The sequence below is a fragment of the Uranotaenia lowii genome, chromosome 2 (assembly GCF_029784155.1).
Source record: "Uranotaenia lowii strain MFRU-FL chromosome 2, ASM2978415v1, whole genome shotgun sequence".
In the NCBI taxonomy this organism is placed as follows: domain Eukaryota; kingdom Metazoa; phylum Arthropoda; class Insecta; order Diptera; family Culicidae; genus Uranotaenia; species Uranotaenia lowii.
Window position 1 is genome coordinate 165,457,721 of NC_073692.1, and position 24,872 is coordinate 165,482,592.

A 24,872-nucleotide genomic window follows, 5' to 3' on the forward strand; every position below is an offset into this window, starting at 1 on the left:
CAAGCAGTTTTCCTGACAAACTCCTCCAACATCTAGGATCGACATTTCATTTGGATTTCCCGGTGAGCCCGTTCCTTTGTATTTATTTTTTATGTTTGTAAGCGTTCTTAAAACGATAGTAATATATTGCCTTTACTATTTTGATGCAGTTAAACGGCATTTAATGGTTCATAAATTCCACACAACTTTCAATCATGCATGTTTGGTGATAGATTTACAAGTGTCATAAAAGAGGATTAAGGAAACAATCTAATATGTGACGAATTTTTATTTATATACGGAATTGACTTCATAAAGCACAAGGTGTTTAATCTTATCAACAAACATCTACGTGGAATTTTAACTTATTTACTGACTCAGCTCTTTTTTTTTTAAGAAAATTACTCTTGAATATTTTTTTCCTAAGCTGAGCGCGTTGTTAAATTACTGTTATGATTTTATTATTCCATAGTTTATAAGATAATTAGTTTTTGGAAAATTTGGCTCAAGGCACGCTTTATTTTCATTGTCTGTTGGATCTCTTACGAGTTTACCTTAGAATCATATGTTCTATTCGATTTTCTTAAACAGCTCCAACTCCAAGTCTAAATTGTGTTCCACTGTGAAGTAGATTAGGCATCAGCCTAAATAACATTTTATTTGGTTTGAATAAAAAAAAAAGAAATTTTTTAGATTATTGTTATAATTTTTTTAAATAATGTTTAGAAAGATTTATGAATTAATATCATGTAATATTTTATTTCAATATAACTTTCTGTAGGGGAGATGGGGGCATAATGGCCACCTTAAGGAAAACGGTTATTTATCCATAGAAAATAGCTATAATATGGAGGTTACATTATTGTTTCGTGTTCAGACACTTGAAAAGCCTATTCCCTAACGGGCTAAAACGTGAAAAACTAGATGAAAACGTTAAAAAAATGCATTTTAAAAAAATTTGCCAAAAGCTGAAAACCAGCCACTGTGGAGGCATAATGAGAACCCCCCCTGAGGCAGTATGAGCACCATTAATCAGAGCAAGATGTGCGTTTTTTCCGGGGAATCTAGCAGCGAATTCAATTCGATGAAGTCAGGTGAGTCGTAGATTCATCAAAAAAGCAATAACAAAATAATCTAGGTCTGTTTGTAGAATACAAACAATTCACGCACGCTCATACATTAAGTGCTTTGTTCGGAGGATGATGCTACTAGCCGTATAATGTAACAATAAAAAAATCGATCATGAATTGTGAATGGAAAAAAAATCACCTCGAACAGAAATCTAACTCTAGTCTTTTGATTACCTCTCCGACACCTTACCAATAGGCTAAATTGTCGGATGAAAACTAGTCAAGGTGTGGCGCTTTAAATCAATTTTAATTCGCTGCTAGATTCTACGGCAGAAAATGCTCATTATGCCTCGATAATATGGTGCTCTATATGCCCCTAGTCAACAAATTTAAGTAAAAACGTGTTTTAAAATTGATAAAAGTGAAAAATCAAAAATTTTATGATGGTAAAAATTGAGAAACAATGTGTACATCATGTTGCAGTGCGTACATTATTGATCAAGGTTATTTTAAGATCATAACAGCTTATTTCGTGGTGCTCAAAAATTATAATATTTTCGTAACTTTAGAACCAAGCTAGTTTTTTTTAAATATCTCTGTAAAGATGATAAGGAGATTCCTTTTTTTGTGAAAAATTAATACTATAGGAAGTACGAAACAAATCCTCATGAAAATTTATTTAAGAAAATACGCACTTTCGTAGAAAAGCGTAGTTCTCATTATGCCTCGGGTGCTCGTTATGCCCTCATCTCCCCTATTTAAAATTAAAGTTTCATTGAATTTGACCAGGTTTAAATTTATTAGTTTTATAAACTTTAACACAGTCAAAATATCTGTAAAATCTTGTTCTATCGAAATGGATAAACAGAAAGAAATAAAAAAAAAGTTCTCATTATTTATTCATCTAATTATATTAAACAACAGAAGCATATTGACAACCAAAACTATTGCACTAGTCAAAAGTGTCTCCTGATTATATCCTTATACCCAAACTCCAAACCAAAATTATTTGCTAGGATGCAGAGGTGACCTCGGTCCTAAAGCACAAATTTACTTCTTTCATCCTTTTCTCTATTTTTTCAATCTATCTATTGACTACTAGGACGTGGCCGGCGTCGTTATTGATATTTAAAGAGAGAGCATCAGTTTTGGGCATTGTGAATGTGCTGTCAGTCCCAGACACCATTCATTTGACCTTTGAACAAAATTGGTGGCCTCGGTCAATCACGGAGTAGCAACCATTGGCGATGTGGAACTTGTTCTACTGAGCCACGCCTGCGATCGTGGAATTTGAAATGCATATTTTGTAAAGCTGATTTCATTAAAGTAATTTATTTTTGATCGAGCAAGGTTTCGAATTAAATTAAGCCCATCTCAGAGATTCTGATTCCATAATTCCATAACCAAAGTTTTTTTTTTCGTATTTTCAGTTCGTCATTCTTGATTTTTAGTTCGAATAATCATAAGAAAATAGAAATGGAAGCATGTTTTTAAAAATTATATGCATTTTCAATATTATGATAATAGTTTTCCGAATATAAAAAAAGATAAATTTTGAATTCAATTCTTACACAAAATTCAAAAATTTAAAGCTTCGAAATGGCAATCCTAAATTGAATAGTAAGATTCAGATCTTTGTAAATTTATATTTTAATTCTGTTTCACAATACAGATCAAAAATAAATATTTTAAATAGTGATTTTAGACTAAACCTGAACTACAGAGTTTAAATAATAGATTCATGAATGAGGGCTCTATAACTTGGTTCTTAACATTCTGGTCTGGAATAAGATTCTGAAATTGTATTTTGTGTTCATTACAAAAATAGTATGGAAATTCGGATAAAAACTCAAAGAGCAATTTTTGAATTCAGTTTCGGAATTGAGATTCAGAATGCAGATTCAAAATTCAGAAAAAAGTTAACCTTGCAAATTAATTTTACAATCAACATAAATTGTTCGGGAATTCAAGAGATCATGAACTTAACACATTGCGGACCAAATACGAGATATCTCGTATTTTCCGCTTGCCAACAGTGTGCTACACTTCGAAGTATAACTCGAATGGACTGAATTTAAGTGTTAAACTTTATTCGACAAAATTAAACGCAATATTTGTCGTACTTTAAAAATTCAAGAAGTTGTCCAGACCAGTCTTTGTTTTGTTTACCTTTTGTACGATGTAGCGTTAATAACTTATATTATTATTTTTAAAAATTTTGTAGTTTGTATTTAATCTTATTAAATTATTGAACATAACATAATAAAATTAGCAATAAATAAATAGTGTAATAGTAAATATTGAATAATGAATCTCTTCAAAGGAAATTATTTTCCATTGAGATTCATATTGTAGTTAATTTAGTTAAATAGTACATTTCCTCGCACGACATTATAAATATTTGTGTTCTCAGCATGATTAAAATTTGCTCGTGTTTACTTTTATTATTATTTTTCTGCCAGACATGCTGAGAACAGTAGCGTCCATTACCAGGGGGCTCAATTGAGCCTTTTGGTGTGGGGGAGTGTGGTGGGCCGCTACAAAATTTTAATGAAAGTTTCTGAGATATAGAAGGCCGAATTTAGGTGTTTCTCGTCATAGATTTCTTCGCGGTTCTGAATGTATTAAAATTGCTTGTCAATTCAATTTCCAGATTTCAATTTTTTAAATAAAAATTGTCAAGAGCTATTTGTTTTTGTAAACACAATTCAACTGAAAATCACAAATAAAAGGTAGAATTTGTGTTTTTTATAAATTTAATTTTATATAAAAAAATATCCACAGGATTTTCATTATGGAATTGATTCTTTATGAAAGATATTTACTGGTAAAGAAAAATCTTCACCTAAAATATCTGCCCTAAATTCAATATTTTCCCAGCGAATTGTTTGACATTATTCACACATAATTTCTGCTAATTAAATATAGATATTTGAGTAACGGGAAGTGTTGTGTTACATTTTGAAGAATGATATTTCGTTATTAGATTCACAACATTTGAATTATGCTTCTAAAACGAGATATCTCATATTTGGTCCGCAATGTAATATTATTGCAGTTTTGTTTGAAACCAAATTTCATACTAAAATCAATAATTTGGTTGAAGTTTGCATCAAGGAAATTCGATCTGAAAATCTGATGATTTTTATCTACTACTTTTTTTGAAAATTGAATTTATTTAAATTTTTTTAAGAAATGGAAAACTCTCCTAAAAAAGACTTTTTAGGCCCAGATCTACTAGACTCTGAAAAGAATTCTAAAATTTTAACCATCGATGAAAGCGAATTTAGCTCACCTTTTAGGTTTAGGGCCAATTTTCTAAAGTTACGATTTGTTACGAAAAATTTTAATGTCAAAGTACTTAAAAATGAATAACCATATAGTAACAAACATAATTTGTTTTATTTATTTTTTGAATTCGTGCATTGTTGGGCAAAAAATCATAGGTAAAAATCAGTCACCAAAACCCCCTCCCCCATGATTCGGTTCTTCCTACGGCCCTGATCCCAGGGATAGGCCATAATCCAAAAGAAATCATATCGGTTTCTCAAAATTCGCATGTTTCTAATTTCGTCAATAGGACATGAACATTATACGTACAAGTTATGTCGCTTTTTTCTATTAATTATGTATACCTCCCTCCATTCAAAAAATGGGAGGTGTCATTCTGTTTGATAAACCATACTGTTGTGTTGAAAAATGCTTGTTAACAATTTGGTTCATGTTCTTTTGGTTTAATCCAGAAGATTCTGGCCCCATATTTTATTTCAAACTGTAAACTAACGAAAGAGGCAGATGCCAAAATTTACAAATTCTTAAATCTACAAAATCCAAAATCTTAAAATTTTTTACCAAAAAAAAACTAAGGTAAACAAAATTAAACTTCCCCAACAATTTGTTTTTAGAAGAAAAAAAAAGAATAAAGTAAAGCAACATTTTTTTTTCGCAATCCACATCCTCTGTATTACATCCTAGATAATTTCTTTGTTCTGAATCAAGCATATGTTTTTTGTTTAAGGTTTTAAAATACTGTTTTTTTAACTTTAACAAACTGCAAGGGGATTAATTTCAATAAAAACAATCAATTGATTTCAAAATATCTGAAAACCGTTCGAGTTGATGAATTTTTCTCAATTTGAAATGCAACTGTCACGTAAAAACCGTAACCGATGACCCACTGCAAATAATCCAAACCCACCTGAGCTCCATCCTTTTCGATGTTTGGCTGATTTTTTTTCCTAATCTCTTTCGCATATCTCCCGTTTTGTGACGATCTATGTGCCGACCTTGGGCGGATGTGGTCGATTGCCGATGTTGATGCTGATGCTGGCTGGATGTCATCAATCGTGGCAACGTAAACATGCCACCACGAATTTCATGTTTGGCCCGGGCATGTATGGCAGTCTAATGTTGAGAGGTGTGCAACCGGAGCAGATTAGCTTCTATCGGAACCATAAATTGCACGATGTTAGGTTCGGCAATCTCTTTGACGGTGACATAACCTACAGTTTCATCGGCTTCGATGGAGCAATTTCGGTAATTGATTATATCCACTTTATTATGCATTGAAAACAAGCTGGGACCTGCACCAAATTTAAATTGACTACATGTTAAGCGGTCGTACTTTGGCCATTTCTAAATGAACAAATTTGAAAATTATGTTTGAAATCCATATACGTCACCTTTAAGATAACGTTTTCGTTAGATTACCATTGCCATAATTAAATCCCCTTGACTGCACTTGCACTTGAAACAAAACTCCAACAGCCATTTCAACTAGCACCTGCTAACATTTAGTAACTTTGTCTTCTGTTTCCGAAAACGAATGTGCGCTCATTTTTGGGACAATCATCAACCGTTGGCGGTCTCATCAACGGACGAATGGACGGCCGTCCGAAACTATTCATTCTCGCCTATCTCGCTGTTCCTCTTCAGGTGTTCTATCACAGTCCTTACGAAACGATGAACATCGCCAAATACATGCCAAACAGCGAGGAAGCGTACGAGTTTGAAACATACTCCATCGAAATTGTTACATCTGAGGACTTTCGAGAGTGAGTATAAGTATTGTCTGTACCTAGTTTGCAACTGCTTGATTCCAATCCCAAAATCTAGGAAATGTTCCAACGGGACATTTTAACGGGAAATAACTAAGGCGGTTCATGCTTTTGGAGGTTGTCAGAATCATCATTCTCCACTGAATGATTCCCTCGATTTAATGATTGATTAATTTTTAAGTCTGAGAAAAGACAGTTTTTTATAAAGAAATATTTCTTCATTAAAACTTTTTGTTTCAATGATCCAGATTAATAACAGATTAATTACATTTTCCTAGTAAATAAATACTAAGCAAATATTAACAGAGTATAAATATGATTGTAATTTCAGATCTTAAACAATAAACTGCTTTAAATTTCAAGGATTTCGTGTAGGGTGATTCTCCAATTTTTTTTAAAGATGCAAATTTATTTATAAAAAACTTATGAAAACAAAAATTCTATCAACCAAAAATTAAGATACGTGATTAAACTCAAAATTGAATTTAAATAACCCAAGTATAACTTTCTTAATTCTAAAAACTCATATTTATTTGAAGATGCTTGAAGATATTATTGGGTGTCTCAGAATTGCATAAGGTCTATGAATCAGGGAGTTCAACCTTCAAATGATAGATTTGGGTGTGAAGAACAAACTTTTGTATGGGACCTACTACGTGTATTCTTTAAAAAATGCAACACTTTGTTTTGTGAATGACTTTTGAATGCATGGATGGGGATTTATGATATTTTCAGCGAAGCTGCCTAGTAATGTAATGTTTACCTGTGTAAATTTTTGTGACGTTTTGTCAAGTGGTTTTTGCGAAAGCTTCCTATAAAGAAGTTTTTATTTGTGCACCACTCGTGCCTTCTGCAAATTCTGCAAATTTAGTCGATTGTCCTCCATCGATTCCACGATCCAACGGTCTATTGCGAATTTTTTCAAAATATTTCCCCACTAGTGGTCCAAATATTTTGCGCACGATTTGACCACCGTATTTTGTTTATTTTACCGGCGAGCCGCTTTTCTCCCTTTTAGAAATGAAGTCAAGCCTGTTCATTAGTCAGCTAGATGAACCAGTCAGAAAAATGCATCGCTTTTATCAGTTGAATCAGTTGAAATGTTTAAATTACGCTTAATACAACCTCTCACATTCCTTTACTTCATGGAATCAATAATCTTCACTTTAATTCAAATTTGGTGGCACTGGTGTGAACTGATTCCAACCAGGGGGGTGACATCCCTATACTTTGTCATTGATTTTGACAACCATCAAAATTACGGGCCCACGATTTTGTGGGCCCATAACAAACCTGAAATTTGGATGTCAAGGAACCGGACTAGATGTCAAATCCTAGGGAATTATGAATGATTGCACATTAACACCACAATCATTCTGGTTCCTCATTGGTTGAATTTTTGACTTTTTCAACTCTGTACTGATTTGAGAGGAAAAACATAAACGTTTCTCCCGATGAATAGAAAAGAAGAAAAAGATTCTTGTTCGCAAGAAGAACCAGATTGCCACCCCCCTGATTCCAACACTAGAAAAGATTCTGCTGTTATCACCCAAGAAAATTTAGACCTACCAAAACGTTTTCAAGAACACGATCAGGCCCTACACAAGCCAGGGGTAGAAATCAGAAGAAAAAAATAAAAAAGCGCTCAAATGTCAAATTTATCTGATTAAATCACCGACCAGTGAGCAGGCATCATATTCTGTTTCATTAGAACGACCATTCTTCTAACTTTGTTTAAGTTGTTGAGAGAGTTTTTCATAGGATAAGTTTACAAGTTTCACTAAACTGAGCATGCCTCATCTATGAAACAACAGCTTTGTTGATTTTGTTTGGTTCCGGCTTTTTATCATAAACCATTACAAATCTTTTCAAAAAGTGCTCATTCTTCTGTCTAAAAGTAAAAAATGCTGCAGCAAAATTTCTATTTGCCTGACCTAGTACACAAGCAGTCTGGTTCAAGGTGTGTATACCTATAGGGGAAAGTCGGGTAAGATGGACACAGCGGGTAAAACGGACACTTCAAATAATTCGAAAATTACGAAGTTTGTCACAAATCTAATGATGGGAATATGTTTGCCTAAGTGTATCAAGACTTTCGAGACCCATTTTTGATTTACAGCAAATAAGATCTTTTAATGATAAGCCAAATAAACAAAAATTTTGAGGATGCACAATTTGATGTAATTTTTTATACTAAGAAAATAGTCAAAGTAACTCGCTATATTATTGGAAATTTCATTGGTTTTCAACGGTGGAATGTTCATTAGACTTCTCATTGACCACCTGGAGTAAACCCAGCAAATTTTGATCAAAGAGCTTGAGCAACAAACGTTTTGAAAAAAAGTTGCTAGGTCGGGTAAGACGGATACTTCAAGGTCGGGTAAAAAGGACACATAAGTTTCTCCAGGTATTTCTAATTTTCCATCGGTCTAATCCTCCAAATGCCTTCAGAAGACCCTGGCAAGAGAAATTGTCGACCAAAGAGCACTCTGCATCTCAAACAGGCCATTAAATCAGTAAGTAGATCCGTGGTAAAGGAAGCGCTTATAAAATATGGAATTCCGAAAACCACCCAACTTCGCTACAGGATTTTTACCAGTTGGTTCCGTTTTGTTTTATAAACATTCTCAAATGTTCAATTCACAAAATGAAGTACTTCGACAGAAATTTTTCCGGAAATATCTACCTTTTATAAGAAGTGTCCGTTTAACCCGACCACTTTTTATAAGTGTAATTGGCAAGCATATTTTAAATTGCTTGATGAAGGAAATTTACTGATGCCAATAGTTAACGCGTTAGCAAACAACATAAATTGCCCATCTGCACGAAAACAGCCATGAAAAAAGCAATATCTGATTTTCAATTAGGATTCTACCTTAAGGTGTCCGTCTTACCCGACTACCCTACCCCCTATGGGAGTATGTACCGTTTGTACATACCCAGTGAACATTTTGGTCTGTATATTTCAGTTGTTTCTGAGATATACACACTTTTGAACAATCTGAGAAAGTTGAATAGAATACTCTATATGCGCCTGTATATACGGACCAAATTTTGCTTACCTTGAAAATATAAAATTTTGTATTTCGTCTTCAACAATTTGATAGCAACTTTGCCTTGTTCAAAATCTTAGGATTGTACAACTTACAACTTTCTATTTCCTGTCTTACAATTTGATTACAATTTCCTTTTGCAGGTGGCCGAAGCAATTATATTTATCCCATATTACGATTTAAATATGAATCGCCGTGAACATAAATACAATAGAATTGAATGTTTACTGCGAATAAAATTTAACCATATACAACTTTATGTATTTTTGATTAAATTGATGAACCTTGTTATAAAAATACTGAATGCCAATTTCCAAATACTGCGTATGTATATTGTCATCTTGTGAACCAACTTTAACTGTGTTGAATTTGGATTTATCGCCGCGAATGTTTGCTCTTGGATTTTATCGACTTTTTTCGGCAAGTTTTAATATAAAAAAAAACAATTTTTACCAGTTGTCCAGACGTTTCGAGCTACTCTGGCTTTCGCTCCTCTTCAGTGGACACTAAAATTAGATTTTTCTTTAAACATTCAATCTTAATTTTAATTTTTAATTGGAACTTACAAATTACTGGCCATCGTATAAACTACTTTGATTTTGGACAATTTGTTTTGTTTTTCGTTTACATTTGTTTGTCAGTGTCTGTGTTAATTTAACAATGACAGGGTCGTAAGCAGTTTTAAAATTCAATGAATCCCTTTGTCTATTCGTTGAAACTGGCTAGTTTCACCGATGTATGATTTCCTACATTGTCCACATTTAATTTCATAAACAACATTTATGTTTTTGTTCTTTGGAATTTTGTCTTTTGTTTTTGTGAAAATCATGTTCTTTACCTTGTCTAACGGTTGGAAAGCGACATTGATTTCGAATTGTTTCAAATATCTTGATAACTTTTCTCCCAGACCAGCGCAGTATGGAATGGTTACAAAGTTGGTCATATTTTTACTAGAAACACTCAAACTATTGTATATTTTGTGTGTTCGTTCTGCTATTACCTTTGTGACTAGGTTTGAGGGATAATTATTTACTTTAAGTATATTTTTAAATGTTTTTAGGGTATTTTCCCTGTATTTTGTGTGAGTTAGCTTAATTGCTCTATCCACTAATGCTACGATTGTGTTTTTCTTATGCGAAAATGGACTAAAGCTTAGTTCTTTTAGAAATGGGACAGTTACGAATGCCTGTATCTAAAAAACCATTCGTTTGAACGAAATACTTTCTATGAAGAAAAAGAAGGTAATGTTATGATCTTTCATGAAAAAATTTGAAAAAAAATATTTACCGTTTTTTATTAAAGAAATTTCTACTTTATTCTTGGTATCTCCCATTGGCCGGCGCACACTTTTTTCAGTCAAGGTATTGATCAGTTTCTCCAACTTATGCTTCGTAAAATCTATATTTTAGGTGGCTTCACCCTCCTTCTTCAATTTCTGATACTTTTTGGTCCAATACTTCTCTGGAAACTGGAAACTGGAAGCATTTAAGTGGATACAGTTGTTTCGAAATGAAAAAATTTGATTATTTTTGACCACATTTTTGAACGTTTTTATTTCGGTACCGGTTTTACAGCTTATGAGCTTTGGAACTATCAAAAAATGGTTGTTTGAGGTTGGATTTCAATGAGTCATCACTAGGCGACACTTTCAGCTTATCGGAGAAAATTGTTTTGGACATTTCAGCGATCTACCCTTAGTTTTTCGTTTATTGAAAATTAAAAGTGCTGGTATGAGACTTGACTTCCTTGATGATACTTAACCGTTGTTGCCGATCATGTGCTTCTCTCCAATGCTTGATTTGAGCTTTGTGGACATTATTGACAGTGTTTGCATACTTATCCACCACAAAAACTCAGTAATTCTTTGAATAATCAACGGTTTTGTCAGCTATCAATTTGATAATGACATATTTTCAAGGAAACTGTGCAAAATTATTTTTTTCTTTTTCTCTCGCATCGTACATATCTCAAAAACGCGTAAATTTTAAATTTTGAAAAAAATAGGTCGAATAGTACTTTTTACAGCCAACAAAATGCTGTCAAAATTTTCAATATCCAATAACTAGTTAACGAGCTATTAGCAAATGAAAGTGTCCCATTTCTAAAAGAACTAAGCTTTAACTGAATTGAAGTCCAGATAACGACCTGGATCCTTCGGGAACCATTCCGTTGTGATGTTGTCCGATCCTCGGCGTAGAATCGTATCGAGGAATTTAATTTTTCCATTTACCTCGTTTTCAATGGTAAACTGGAGCCTCTGATGAAAACCATTGAAAGCGCGCACGATCTCGTCTTGTTCTTCACTTTTCGCAGCTACCAAACAAATCTATTTATAAATGCCATTTTTTATATACAACTATTTGCCCCTATCCTATCTCATAGACGATTCTATTACAATCAATAATAGTATTCAGCGCGGTGCGATCTTAGCAAGCTATTAGCTGTACTGTTTAACGATTCGACAATCTGCAAAACATAGATGTTGTCAGTGTTGTCAGTATATTTGCAAGACTTGTCGTCTTTTGCAATGCATTTATTGAATATATTTAACCAATTTTTGCAGTTGTTGACATAAGATGATTACGATATTAATTAGCATAGGAATTGCATTACTAACAATTATTACCGATTAAGTTTATCTCAATAAGCGACTTTGAATGACAAGTACGAATAAATTGTTTGAATTCCATTATACGATGTTCTCACAATTACTGTACGACCTTCGATGGAAATAATATGTCATCATAGATCGCAAACATGAAAGATTGCTTAATTGTGGGATTAAATATTGAGCTTTACACAATTCTACAGCGATTCAAAACAAGTTTATTGATCTTTCTATACGATTAACAAAATGTTATTGTATATCATGAACTATACAAACCATAAACGATAAAACATAACTTGGTTTAGCTACAACATGATGTTTATACAATTCCAATCTAAACTGGATGCTTATAGAATCTACAATGAACACTACTTTACGATATCTGGTTATTTGGGTACCCGATTCAGCCATTTTGGTTTTGAAACTACGGAACTCAGGGCATTTGTTTACCAACAAACCCCTGAACAGCTGAGCAAATATTCTTATGTTTGCAAACAAATTCATTGAGCGCGTGTACACTTCGCCTACTTACTATGTAAGTCGGAGAACCTTGTGTTTCTAAAAACCTTGGTCTGGTTTTCCGGTGTGGGGCCAGTGTTCTCAAGTCACGTCAAAAAGAAAAAGTATTTCGTGCAAAGTAGCCGCGTGCGCTGGAAAAAATTATAATAAAATCATCGACAAGACTTACGAAAACTTTCAAATACCAAATACAACAGTAGAAATTTCTGAAAATTGACAAAAATGGCCAAACACATGATTCTTGATTAACTGAGAACATAAAAGATTATTCGATCGAAGTTTCTGAGCGTACGAATTGTTATGTGATTCCGCATACTGCTGTTAAGAACTTCTAAAGCTGGCCAGCTGGAGCGCTGCTATGAATAATGCGGTATGAGTGGGATTGAAAATGTTCAGTTTTTTTCCGTGAGTATTCTCTAATGGTTCGTGCACTTAGTTGATAGCCATTCTAAAAGCAATTTATTGGAAACCCCACACTTGTTCTATTAACTTCAATATAGCGTAAATATTTTGCCACCTAAAAACTCTCTCGCTGCCCAACAGGGAAAAATATTGTCAATCATACAAAAAGCGCACCATTTGCTCGATTGTTTTTGTCACACTAAAGTCATAAAAAAAAATGAAACATCCTAGACCCTAGTGCACCCAAACAAGGGCCCACATCCCCCTCCCAGACAGAACCCCATCATTGCACTATACTGTTGACTGTGTTTCATCCACTAAAAACCGGAAAATGGCTCTAATTGGAGTGTCATTCCGATTCATGACTGTGTCAGTTTTCCGGTTTGTACTTTTCGGGGGCATGTGATGATGTTGCTGGTACCTTTTTTCCTGCTGATTTAGCTTATCTCTGCCTGCCGAACGGTCTCTGTGACACATGTTCGAAGCATTCCGGTACAAGCCGGCATGTTGCAGAACAATTATTTGGTGCAATCATATGTATGATATCGACTGTTTATAGATTTTCATCAAAAACTTTCGACGGTTGGTTGATGCGAGAAAAGGGAGGCAAATGTTTGTAAGCACCCGTAGTTTTAGGTGTGATTATTTCAGTTCCCTTTTCAGACAATTGGGTTAGCTGTAACGGTTTATCTAACTTCGATCAATTTTGAAAATCGACACTGACACAGCACTTTAATAACAATCTACTTTAATAACTAAACGGAAGCCAGGTTTAAGGTCTACGTTAAAGTACTTTCAGGTAGGGTAGTCCTTGCTTCAACCCTCTAAACCTAACCTAGCATTTAGAAGGGGTTCACTAAAATCGGCTTAAAACCAAAAGAAACTTACTTTTGGCGCGGAATTTTTCAAAACATATTAATATAACATTTTGATTATTCGACAAGCAGTTATCAAAAGCAACAGCACAGCTAACGAAAATATTAACATTTTGGTAGCCTTGTTCCATTTATTTATCTATCTAAAAAATATTAGGAGTAAGGTTTATGAGTTACAACCACGTTCAATCGATTTTTGTAGAAAAAATCCTTATTTAGGAAGGCGACGTTAAGAAAAACTACAACAAATCGACAAATGTGAACAGGTTTGCTATTCGTATAAATTGAAACATATCAAACAAACGATGTAGGTAAATATAATTCTGTGCTATAACAACAATGTCGTTCTACTGTGTATCAAAATTACGCATTTGAAATAAATTAATATTGTCGACAATATCAAAACAGTTTTTCAAGTGAGCGTAATTGGAAAAACTAGAGGATAGTGTTAAAATCCAAGCGAATTAGATTTTTACATCCCACAAAGCTAACTTTATGCGAACATTCACCCACTAATTATGGCAACCCCCATTTCCGCATTCGAATATAATGAAGGTTTTCTCGTGGAAATTTGTTGTTTTGATTTGAACGTGTGTATAATCCTGCTTGCAGTAAGCTGCCACAAGCTAAATACATTAGTTACAATCCCTTTTTTCGGTTCCGATTATTTTTAGCTAAACGCATTATGAACGGAAGCTTCAAATTTGCAGTTCGTTGTTCAAAGAGAGCATCCCGAGTGCGTTTAGGCTGCTGCAGCGCGCAAAAGTCAATGTCGGGTGCAGACTTTTGTTTGGTTGTAGACCATAAACTTCTGCAGTCATATTTTACTAAACATTTCGTTATTCAGTCTTGCATTTAGAATTCGCTCGTCGGGCGTTCGTCGTTTCGCATGTTCAGCTCACAATGTTGTTTATGAATAAAGTTCACCAGCAAAATGCAATGTTTTTGCAGCTTCCGGAGCATGGACGTAAGATCTTGTTTATAAATGGAATATTGGATTTTGTGTTTTCAATATTCATTCAAACCACATAATATCAAAAATACCCTTAAGTATTGTTTAATGTTAAGAAATTTATCACCGTAAACTAAGTTTATTATTTAATTTATCGGCTTTATCGGTGAAAAGTAATGTCGTTTTAGTAAGAACATTCAAGAGGATGAAATTTCATAGACACTCCACTGTGATGCTCATCAATTGCTGTGTGCAGGATTGCGACCCGCCATCGTCATGAGGTGTGAAGCTGTGACTGTGAAGACTTTTGGTCCGTCACATTCATTTGACTGTTCCTCAAATGGGTTCCTCTTTGTTTGCTGGTCACTTAACCTCGAAACGTTTGAAGCTAAAAAAAAATCAAACTCAAGCATTCATGAATCTCAAAAATTCATGGAATTCAACAACCGAAGACGAACACAAAACCAACAAAACGCATTTATTGTTATTGTTGCTCCCTGGCAGCAAGTCGTTCAATTAGCAGCCGAACTAGAAACGCATTTATTCTTGTTGTTGCTCCTGCCATCGAACCCGTTTTCAGTTTGATATTGCTATTGTTGTTCCCTGTTGGCAGCCGAACTGTAAAGAATTTTTTGAAATTAAATATTTAACTCAGGTTTCAGTGGTGGAATTGAGTTTTTACAAGGATTTTCATCCTATTGGATGATTCACCCCATGGGTGATTATCGTTTATTCAATTTCGTTAGCCTAGTCCTTAAACTACAGGCTATCACATTAGCGATAGCTACTACTCATTTCCGTGTGATATTCTCAGCTAACCACTCAGAATATCTGGTTACACTGCTGGATTACCAAGAACCTAGTTTGAATAATTTTTCTTCACAGTGTGATGATGTAAACATTTGTACCGTGTTTATCATCATCAACTACCATTAAAGCCTCATCCACACCCGGCAAATCGTCCAGAGGTGGGCAGGTCTATCTGTCAGATAGCCATCCCCCAGCAATCGGAAAGGTGTTTCCGTTGTGTGGAGAGTCTTTCGCCTGCAAGGGCACTGATAGGAGTGGCTTGTGTTGACGGTGCGGTGAAGCCGGCCATCATGTGGCTAGTTGCACCGAGGCGAGGACGCAAAGTGTCTCCACTGCGGTGGAGGACACAGGGCTGGCAACTCTAGGTGCCCCGCCTTTCAAAACGTCGGCTTTCACGTCGGCTGCACTTTCGCGGGGGTAGAAGCGGTCCAGCTCAACCTCAACCATTGCCACTTGGCCAAAAGTTGGATGTGGCGTTAGTGGCAGACCCGTATCGTAGGACCTCGGATGGCAGTAATTGGTTAACCGATAAAGCCAAACTGGCCGCGATATGATTTACAGGAAGATATCCCATACAAGAGGTGGTGTCTGCTGGAGAGGAAGGCTTCGTGATAGCCAAAGTCAACGGGATCTTCGTCTGTAGCTGTAGCTGTAGCAGAGAACGAGGTCCCCGTCAGCAAGAGCGAAGCGAAGAGTGCCCTACGCAAATGCGAGGTCTGCCCTCTGCAGGGCAAGGCGAGCAAAAAGGCACGATTCAGGCAACTTTGTGAGGACGCCAATTAAAACCCCTGGGACGACGCTTACAGGATTGTAATGGCGAAGACGCGGAGCAGAGGTGCGCCACAGGAATCATGTCCGAACAAACTGCGAAAGATCGTCAACGAGCTGTTCCCACAGTACGGGGAAGTTACACGGCCGAGGGTCCCATACGACTTTGATACGAGTGAGGAGGAGCAGATTTCACTGATGGTACTGCACGACATCTCTAAGTCTCTTCAGTTGAACAAAGCTCCGGGTTCGGATGGCATCCCTAATATAGCAGTGAAGGCTCATGGAACATCCTGAAATGTTCCGGTCGTCACTGTAACAGTACGTGGATTATAGGGTTTTCCCAGACGTGTGGAAGCGGCAGCGATTGGTGCTCCTGCCAAAATCGGGCAAGCCACCAGGTGACCCATCAGTAAATCGCTCGATATGCATCCTGGATACTGCTGGAAAGGTGTTAGAGAAGGTGGTACAGAGCAGGATCCAGCTCTACGCCGAAAGTGCTAGCGGCCTATTCGATAAACAGTTCGGTTTTCGGAAAGGCCTCTGTACGGTGGATGCCATTCGACGTGTCCATTGGCCATGTCGAATAACTTGGCGATCTGCTGCAGCAGAAGGAGGGTCCTGGCGAGTGTGACCTCGTCCATTTTGCGGTACGGAGCGGCAGCCTTGAGCAGGCAGTGTAACCTGCAAAAGCTCTGCAGTGTGAAGCTGTTGATGAACCTGCGAGTAAGCAGCGCATACCGAACGGTGTCCTCGGTAGCTGCTTATGATGTGGCGGGGGCATGCCCATCTCGGTCTTGCTAGAGGAAGATATCTTCTGCTACGAGCACAGCCACATGCCCGATGTGCGGAAACATGCCAAAGAGACCTCGATGTCCAACTGGCAGCACCAGTGGGACAGCTCGGAACGTGGCCGGTGGACCCATCGCTTGATCCCTAACGTAAGATCCATGATCGACCGGAGACATGGGGAGATGAATTTCTGCATGACACAGTTCCTGACTGGCCACGGATGCTTCATGCAGTACCACCATCGGTTTGGACACGAGGCCTCGCCATTCTGCCCAACCTGCGGTGATACAGTAGAGACACCAGAGCACGTAGTGGTCAACTGTCCGAGGTTCGAAGGTGTACGCGCTAACATGCTTGCCGCCTGCGGACCAGACACGACAGCCGATAACATCGTGCGGAGGATGTGTGAGAATGCTAATACTAGGCGCGTGGTCAGCGATGGGTTCACCCGGATCATGGCTGCCCTGCAGAGGAGTTGAAACCAGCACCAGTCCGCAACCGGTGTAGGGTGACTCCTTCGTCGAGGAGCATCTGAGTAGTGTACGTCCGATCCTGGCAGTATAAGAAAAGACTATACCTTCTGCGTATGCCGAGCTGCCTGGTACGTCGTGCGTCTGTATGTAGGATAATTCCAACGTTACCGTCGCGGAGTATCCGAGTCGAACGCGCCCTCTGCGACGGAGGCTGTGGGGATAAGACATGACCTTCTCCGCAGTCGAACTGGTAGGGGGAAGAGTATTGACGTCGCGAAGTATTCTCGGGTAGAGTGGTCTCCCGTCGCCGTCGGATAAGCCACTCGAATCGGGTAGGATGACATCACCGTCGAGATTCATCTGAGTGGCAAGCGTTAAAGACCCACCACGAGTCTAGGATAAGCTGCTATCGATTCGGCACACGGTGGGCAAAATCCTAGGGTTGCCAGCCAAAAGGGAGGAGGAAGACCAGACCACGGTCGGAGTAGGATGCCCTTTCGGCGTGGGGAATTCGAGTAGTGTGCGTCAGATCCTAGCAGTAAAGCCTACTAAGATAAGACTCTACCTTCTGCGTATGCCGAGCTGTTAGGTACGTCGTGAACGTTGTGTAGGATACCCCCGCCGCCGCGGAATATCTGAGTATAACGCGCTCTCTACGAAGGAAGCTAAAGGGATAAGACTTGGCCTTCTTCGCAGTCGAACTCGTATATTATTGGGAAGAGTATTTAAGCCGCGAAATACTCTCGGTAGAGTGACTTCAAGTACGTCGGCGGGTGAGTCATATGAGTCGGTGTAGGATGAATTCTTCGGCGGGAATCATCCGAATAGTTTTTCGTAAAGCCCCGGACGTGTGCTGTGACAGGCGCGTATCCAGGATAAACTGCTCTCGATTCGGAACACGGACGGGCAAAGAGGAGAGGGCCTCGAGCCAAATCAAACGGAGCCAAGATCTCGAGTCGTTAGAGGAGAGGTCATTGGTCTCTTGCAGTGGTCTCGAACAGAGGCGGAGCGCACGATAGTCGTGTAAACCAAGCGATTCGCGAGTTGCGAGTAAAGGCCTGACCTCGAGTCTTCAGAGGAGAGGTTCTTAGTCTTGAATCGTAACAAGAGGCAGGGTATATATGCTGGAGTTTTGACTTGAAGTTGAGTTAGCCGATGAGCGCTTAAGCCCGGACTTGGTCTCCTATCTCGGGTACAGCCTTCGATGCAGGTCCGGATGGGAATTATGACCAGAGGCCCCAGGTGGACTTTATGGCGTAGGGGTACTTAGTATCATGAGTCTTCCAATTGCACCCATGGACCCAGAGTAGCATACTGTGGGGACTCGGTCGCTCGCCGTGCCTTGGAATGCAATCCGTTAAAAGGATTTACCTCCTGGGTGATCAACAAAAAAAAACACTCGGCAACTTGAACTGCGATTTCGGTTGCTGAGACTCGTTTATGTTTACATTTGATGAGATGCACGTCTCAAGTCTCCTGACAAGTATAGGAGACCTGCAACAACCAAGATGTAAACATAAACAAGTCTCAGCAACCGAAATCGCAGTTCAAGTTGCCGAGTGTGGACTAGGCTTAACAATCATCAATCCATTGTTCTCAATTACGAATTGATGCAAAGCGTGGAGAACCAAAACAAGCAATGTTTTGGTTCTGGTCGAAGCGGCAACTATCTTTTGCAGCTAGAACGCTTTTGTGAAACGGATCTTCTGGAGGATCCGAACAAATCGTAAGTTTTAACAGAATTTTTTGTTTGCAAAACACGATGTTTGACGAGCTTTGCCAGTTACCTAATGAAACAACATTTGTAACCTGCTCGCTCACTGGTCGGTGATTTAATCAGATCAATTTGACATTTGTGCGCTTTTTTTCTGTTTTCCAGCCCTGGGTCCAGCCAGTAGAGCGTGACGGATTAGTTCTCGAAACTCTTGTGGTTATGTTGAGCGCCTTTTGTATATGCAACGTCTGATTTTACGATGAGGATAATGAACGAAAAATCAACATCACAATGATGTTCAATATTGACTTTAAAAAAATCAAATCATAAGTATTTTCAAAATTGGTTAAATATGCAAAAAATCTACCGTCTCAAGATGCGCCGATTTATTGTTTTGTATTTGAAACCACAGCACTTTTTAATAACCAAAACAATTCTACGAAATTCGCATCAACTGCGCTACTGGTCGTTCGTTCTCGGAAACACCGAGCTCTAGTTTGGTCGAAGCATTGAGTCGATGTTTTCGTCTGTCTTTCGGATAGGTACCTATAGACGGAATGGGTTGAAGTTGAAGCAAGAACCCGCTCCCTGTCGTGCTTACTATAAGTTATTTGATGCACAACAAACATGTGCTTATGCACACAGATTTCGCGAAAGGCGAGATGGCAAATGAGTGTACCCGGGACGATGGACGGATCCCTGCGGATCACAAGGTCTGATGGCTGAGAGGGGTTCATGCCGCTACTTTGAGGTTTAGCTCCCATAATGATGAGCGGGTGCTGCTGCGCCTTTCGGGCACACATCCTGGGTATGTTCTCCGCGAAGATTGGTTGGTCGGATGCTGGGTTGGCTGTTTGTAATGTGATGTGCTCCGCTCACAAACGCTTTAGTAACTAGTAGGTACCTACTAGGTTTTAACTTTCAGACTTCTAACGTGCTGTGCAGAGTTGGCTTGTTTGAGTGCTTTACTTGATTCGTTGCTCTTCTACTGCATGCTAAATTGGACTAAAGAAGGAAAGGGCTTTCCCACAAGAAGGTGCAGGTATGAAGTGGAGCAATTAGCGCATGTTGTACACACAATATGCCCTTGGTTTGATTTCTGCTCCGGGAATCGTAATGAAAAACACTCAACACATTCAAGATTGAGATGTACACAAGAGAGCGCTCGCTGTTCTACAGAATTTAGGAGGGTGTCTTTTGGGATATTATTCACTTTCCCAGTCAGATCGAATATATAGGAGTTTGCTTCGGTTTTTGTGAAGCTGAATGGGAACGACGTTGTACTTTTGTTCAGCAGAATCAATAACTTTATTATGTTTAATTCAATAGCATTCGGAATTACATTGTATTTGAGTTTTCTGTTTTGAATTTATTTGAATTCCGAAAATCCTTTAAGCGATTCAGATTTCTAAAATAGATTTGATACTGAGAATCTATTCCGGAAATAGCTTAAGAGCAGTTTGAAGTTCAAAATATTTTGTTTGAAATAAGATAGCTTAGCTTGAGCATCGACCTTAAAACATTGAACTTGAAATGCAACATGAAAAATACTCTAAATCAATAGTTCTTTATAAGCTTCGTCAACCTTCAAATGAATTTTTCATCAAAACAAACGCATTTCAAATTCAATGATCGCAGGCGTGGTTTAGTAGAACGAATTCCACATCGCCAATGGTTGCTACTTCGTGATTGACCGAGACCATCAATTTTGTCCAGATGTCAAATGAATGGCAATAATAAGCAAAACTGATGCTCTCTTTTTACACATCAATAACGACGCCGGCCACGTCCTAGTAGTTAATGGATAGAAGGAAAATAGAGAAAAAGGATTGAAAGAATAATAATTCATGCTTTAGGACCACTTTTTTTCTACCACTTTTCCCAACACCAGTGAACTTGCTCTTATAAAATCACAGTGCTTCAAAACTATTTATTTAATTGCAGCACACTGATAAATCGTTTCACACATTTTGCAATGTGTTGGTCTACTTATTTCTGAAATGTGTGAAATTCCACACACTGATGTAGTGCATGCCGATGTTCAAGGCCGAATTAAGGGGGGGGGGGGGAAGGCAAAAGGGACAATTTCCCCATGTCAGTCAGAATGTTCTCTCAGTATCTCCTCATTTTCATTGCGTAGAAACGTCTTGCCCAATTAGAATGTTTATTATAACGTTAACTTTCCAAGTAATGGTTACTGCTCTAAAAAAGCAGCTTATTTCGTAAAAACTGGCTCACAGTGCTAGGAGAGAACAGAGAAGCTATATGATAAACATTTCAGAATTTGACCCGGGCAGTACCGGGTATTTTTATAACTTTTCACTTTTCATCCATTAATATTGAAATATCCGTTTGTTGATAAATTCTAAACTTTTTTTCCTCCGAATTTTTGAAAAAAAAATCTATAAAAAAAAACTGTAGTAGCTTAAATTGGACCAATCGACAATAGAGTTTCTTAAGTGAATTTCCACACCGATTTCTGTCTTAGGTTTAAATTTCGTATTTAAACATTTTCAACTGACTTAACCAAAACTTTTCCATCTACAAATATCCTGAATTCAGCATATCATTTTCCAAATGATCATTCTCAAATTATCATTAAAACAATCTCATAGTTGAGTTGCTAATATCCTTGAGTGATTCTTTTAACATGAATATTTTTATGTTTTTTCCATCTTATATTTTTTCAGATTCAATTCATTGAGATTTTCAAGTCTTGTATTGTTTCTTCAGTAACTGAAGTTCAGTTTCATGGATTTTTTCTGAATTTTGAGAACTCAGGATCTTAGTTTAAGGTACTAAACTAATTTGGATTACTTATCTGACTTTTTTCAATGAAAACTGATTCTGTATTTTAAACACTTTATCTTATACCCCTTTGGCTTTGGGGGCATCGATTGAAACTTTTGTCAGATTTAGAATAACAATTTGATAACATTTTTTTGATCTGATGAGAATCATATTCATAAACATCTCATGAAAACGTTTTTTTTTATGTTTAAAAGATATAAAATTGAAGTACACATTTAGTGCAATTTCTGCTTTGGCTCTGATTGTAACTTTAATTTTTTATTTTTTTATTTAATTCATATTTCGTTTCTCAAAACTTGATTGTAAATTATGATTTAGATTTGAGACACTGAATTGTGAAAATAAGCTTATTTAAAGTTGTGAATTCATAAACTCTTTTATCTGTATCTCTATGGAATTTAAATTTAATTATTTTATTTATTTTTTTTAAATTTTGTATTCTATTCTTCAAATCTTTCCAATTGTCATAAGGTAAAAAATTACCTTAAGGTAACCGGCGTTCAATTATGAATGAAAAACATTCAAAAAATCTATGCGGTCATTATTTTAAATCAGAGAATTTTAGTATAAGGATAAGAGTATTAAAAAAATTGAGAATGATACCTATTTGTAATTTTTATGCTCAATTCAGAGCTCTCATTTTTGAAAAATTCCTAAACTATTCTGCAATGTTTGCACGTGATTGATTTACAATTTTTATTTGAAGGTACCAGAAACCATCTTCTACACAGACAACATGGCTATTTTAAACGTTTAAATGTTTTGTATTTTCTGAGATAGCATTTAAAAAAAAAAGAAAAATTGCGTCGGGCCCCCCGACGGCTTAATCCGGCCCTGCCGATATTGCTATAACCGTTGTCAGAACCGAGAAATTCGCTTTCCCTCCCCAACATGACATAGACATTTAAAGAAATCATATTAAAAATGCCGAATTCAATATTCTTGCACTGTCTTCCACACCATAAAGCTTGATTCATTTAGATTTGGAACAATTTTTTTTCTCATATTGTGGCGCTTCGGGTGGACGGAATTGGGAATTCTTGGCGCCCGCGTGTCGGAAATTTTGTCAGCTTCACGTATATATTTTTGACATTCCACAAATCAACTGTACATTGCAAACAATCAACATGGAAGCCGAAAGATTTTAAAGACCAGAAAATTCGGTGCTGCTCATAGTACCCTGAGGAAAATTCGACTGCAGGAAAGAATCAAGTGGTATCGAGCTAGCAACCAGCCAAATCGGACCATAAAGCAGAATAGTGTGATTTTTTTTCTGATGGAAGATGAAACCTTCGTCAAGGTTGACTCGGACATTAGACTGAGTTAATTTAGGGTCATTTTTAAATTTCTCAAACCCTGGGGTCTAAAAAGTTTCGTCTTGGTCCAAAACTCATCCATGATTTTTGGTAGAATTTTTAAGTAGGGACCGTTCAGATACCACGTGGACAGAAAAATGAGATTTTTGACCCCCTCCTCCCCCTCCGTGGACAAGCGTGGACATTTGGCTAACCCCTACCCCCTCCCCGGATGTCCACGTGGACACATTTGAAAAAGTTTTTATTTTAAATACCTATAATTTAACAGTTAGAAAACACCATTTTTTGCCTTTTTGTTATAGAAATGGCTGATTTTCAAAACCGAATAAGAATTTCCTGATATAAAAAAAATTAAAATTTTTAAATTTCTTAATTATCATATTTATTACTTGCTTTCAAGTATCTACTTATTGTTTAAACTTAAACTGGAAAGATATGCCATTTTAAGATTTTGATTTGAACATCTTGATATTTATTCACCTTTAGAAAATATTTTGAAAGTAAGTTTGTCCACGTGGACATGACCCAAACCCCTACCCCCCTCTCCGTGGACAAGCGTGGACATTTCCATACCCCCCTCCCCCCCCTAAGTTGTCCAAGTGGTATGTGAACGGCCCTTAACGTTTACATGAGTAAATTTGAACTTTTTGGTTTGTATGGGAAAATTGAATATTTTGTACTGAAAAATCTACATCATTTTTAATTCTTCTGTGGAACCGAAGCAGCTGACAGTTTTTGTGCCAATTTATAAAATTCCATAAGTAAATTTTCCGCTGAACAACTTTGTTGAAGACTGTTATTTTGTATCTTATTAGACAAAAAAGTTATTAGCTGTTTAACAGGGGTATGTCTAATATGTATGTCTAATATGTCTAATATGTCTAATAATGTCTGTTTAACAGGGGTAGTTCAAATTTACTCATGTAAACGTTACTTAAAAATTCTACAAAAAATCATGGATGAGTTTTGGACCAAGACGAAGCTTTTAAGACCCCAGGGTTTGAGAAAATCAAAAATGACCCCAAATCGACTCAGTCTACTTGGACATATTCCAGGTCAAAAAATTTACTTAGCCCCGGCGCGAGAGAACGTTCCAGCGAAATTTAAAATTGTTTTTGCCGACAAATTTGCACGAAAATTTATAATTTGGGCAGGGCATTTGTAGCTGTGGCAAATAAACGAAAGTTTTCGTTACAAGAAATAAGACAATGACGTCGGAACTATACCGAAAAGAGTGTCTCCAAAAACGAATTTTGCCGTTCATTCGATCCCACGACCGATAAAGTTTTGGTTAGATTTGGCATGCTGTCATTACAGTAAAGTCGTTCAAAAATGGTTTGCAGAGAAAGGGGTCCAGTTTGTTTCGAAAAACCTTAACCCACCCAACTGTTCCAGTTCCGCCTTTTTGAGAAAATTGGGCAATCATGAAGAGGAGACTCAATGCAAAGAGAAAGGTTGTCAAAGACATCAATCAGATGAAGACCTGGTGGAATAAGATTGCTAAAACGATGGACGAAGTAGGTGCGCGCCGCCTTATGAGCCGTGCTACAGGAAAAAATCGAGAATTCCTTCGAAATCGTTACGAACAGCCAATTGATCTATATTTTGAATTTCAAGTAAAAAAAAAAGAATACAAATACATTTTGATATTCCATGCAATATTTTCGTGATGC

At 37.1% G+C, this 24,872-nt stretch overlaps 1 protein-coding gene across 1 annotated transcript in view; it reads left to right on the forward strand.

The window, feature by feature from the left end:
* Nucleotides 1-24,872, forward strand: part of LOC129742059 (uncharacterized) — a 75,823-nt gene that overhangs the window by 37,926 nt on the left and 13,025 nt on the right. The window contains 1 exon segment of the mRNA XM_055733906.1: nt 5,985-6,103. Coding sequence (XP_055589881.1) covers nt 5,985-6,103 — 119 coding nt within the window.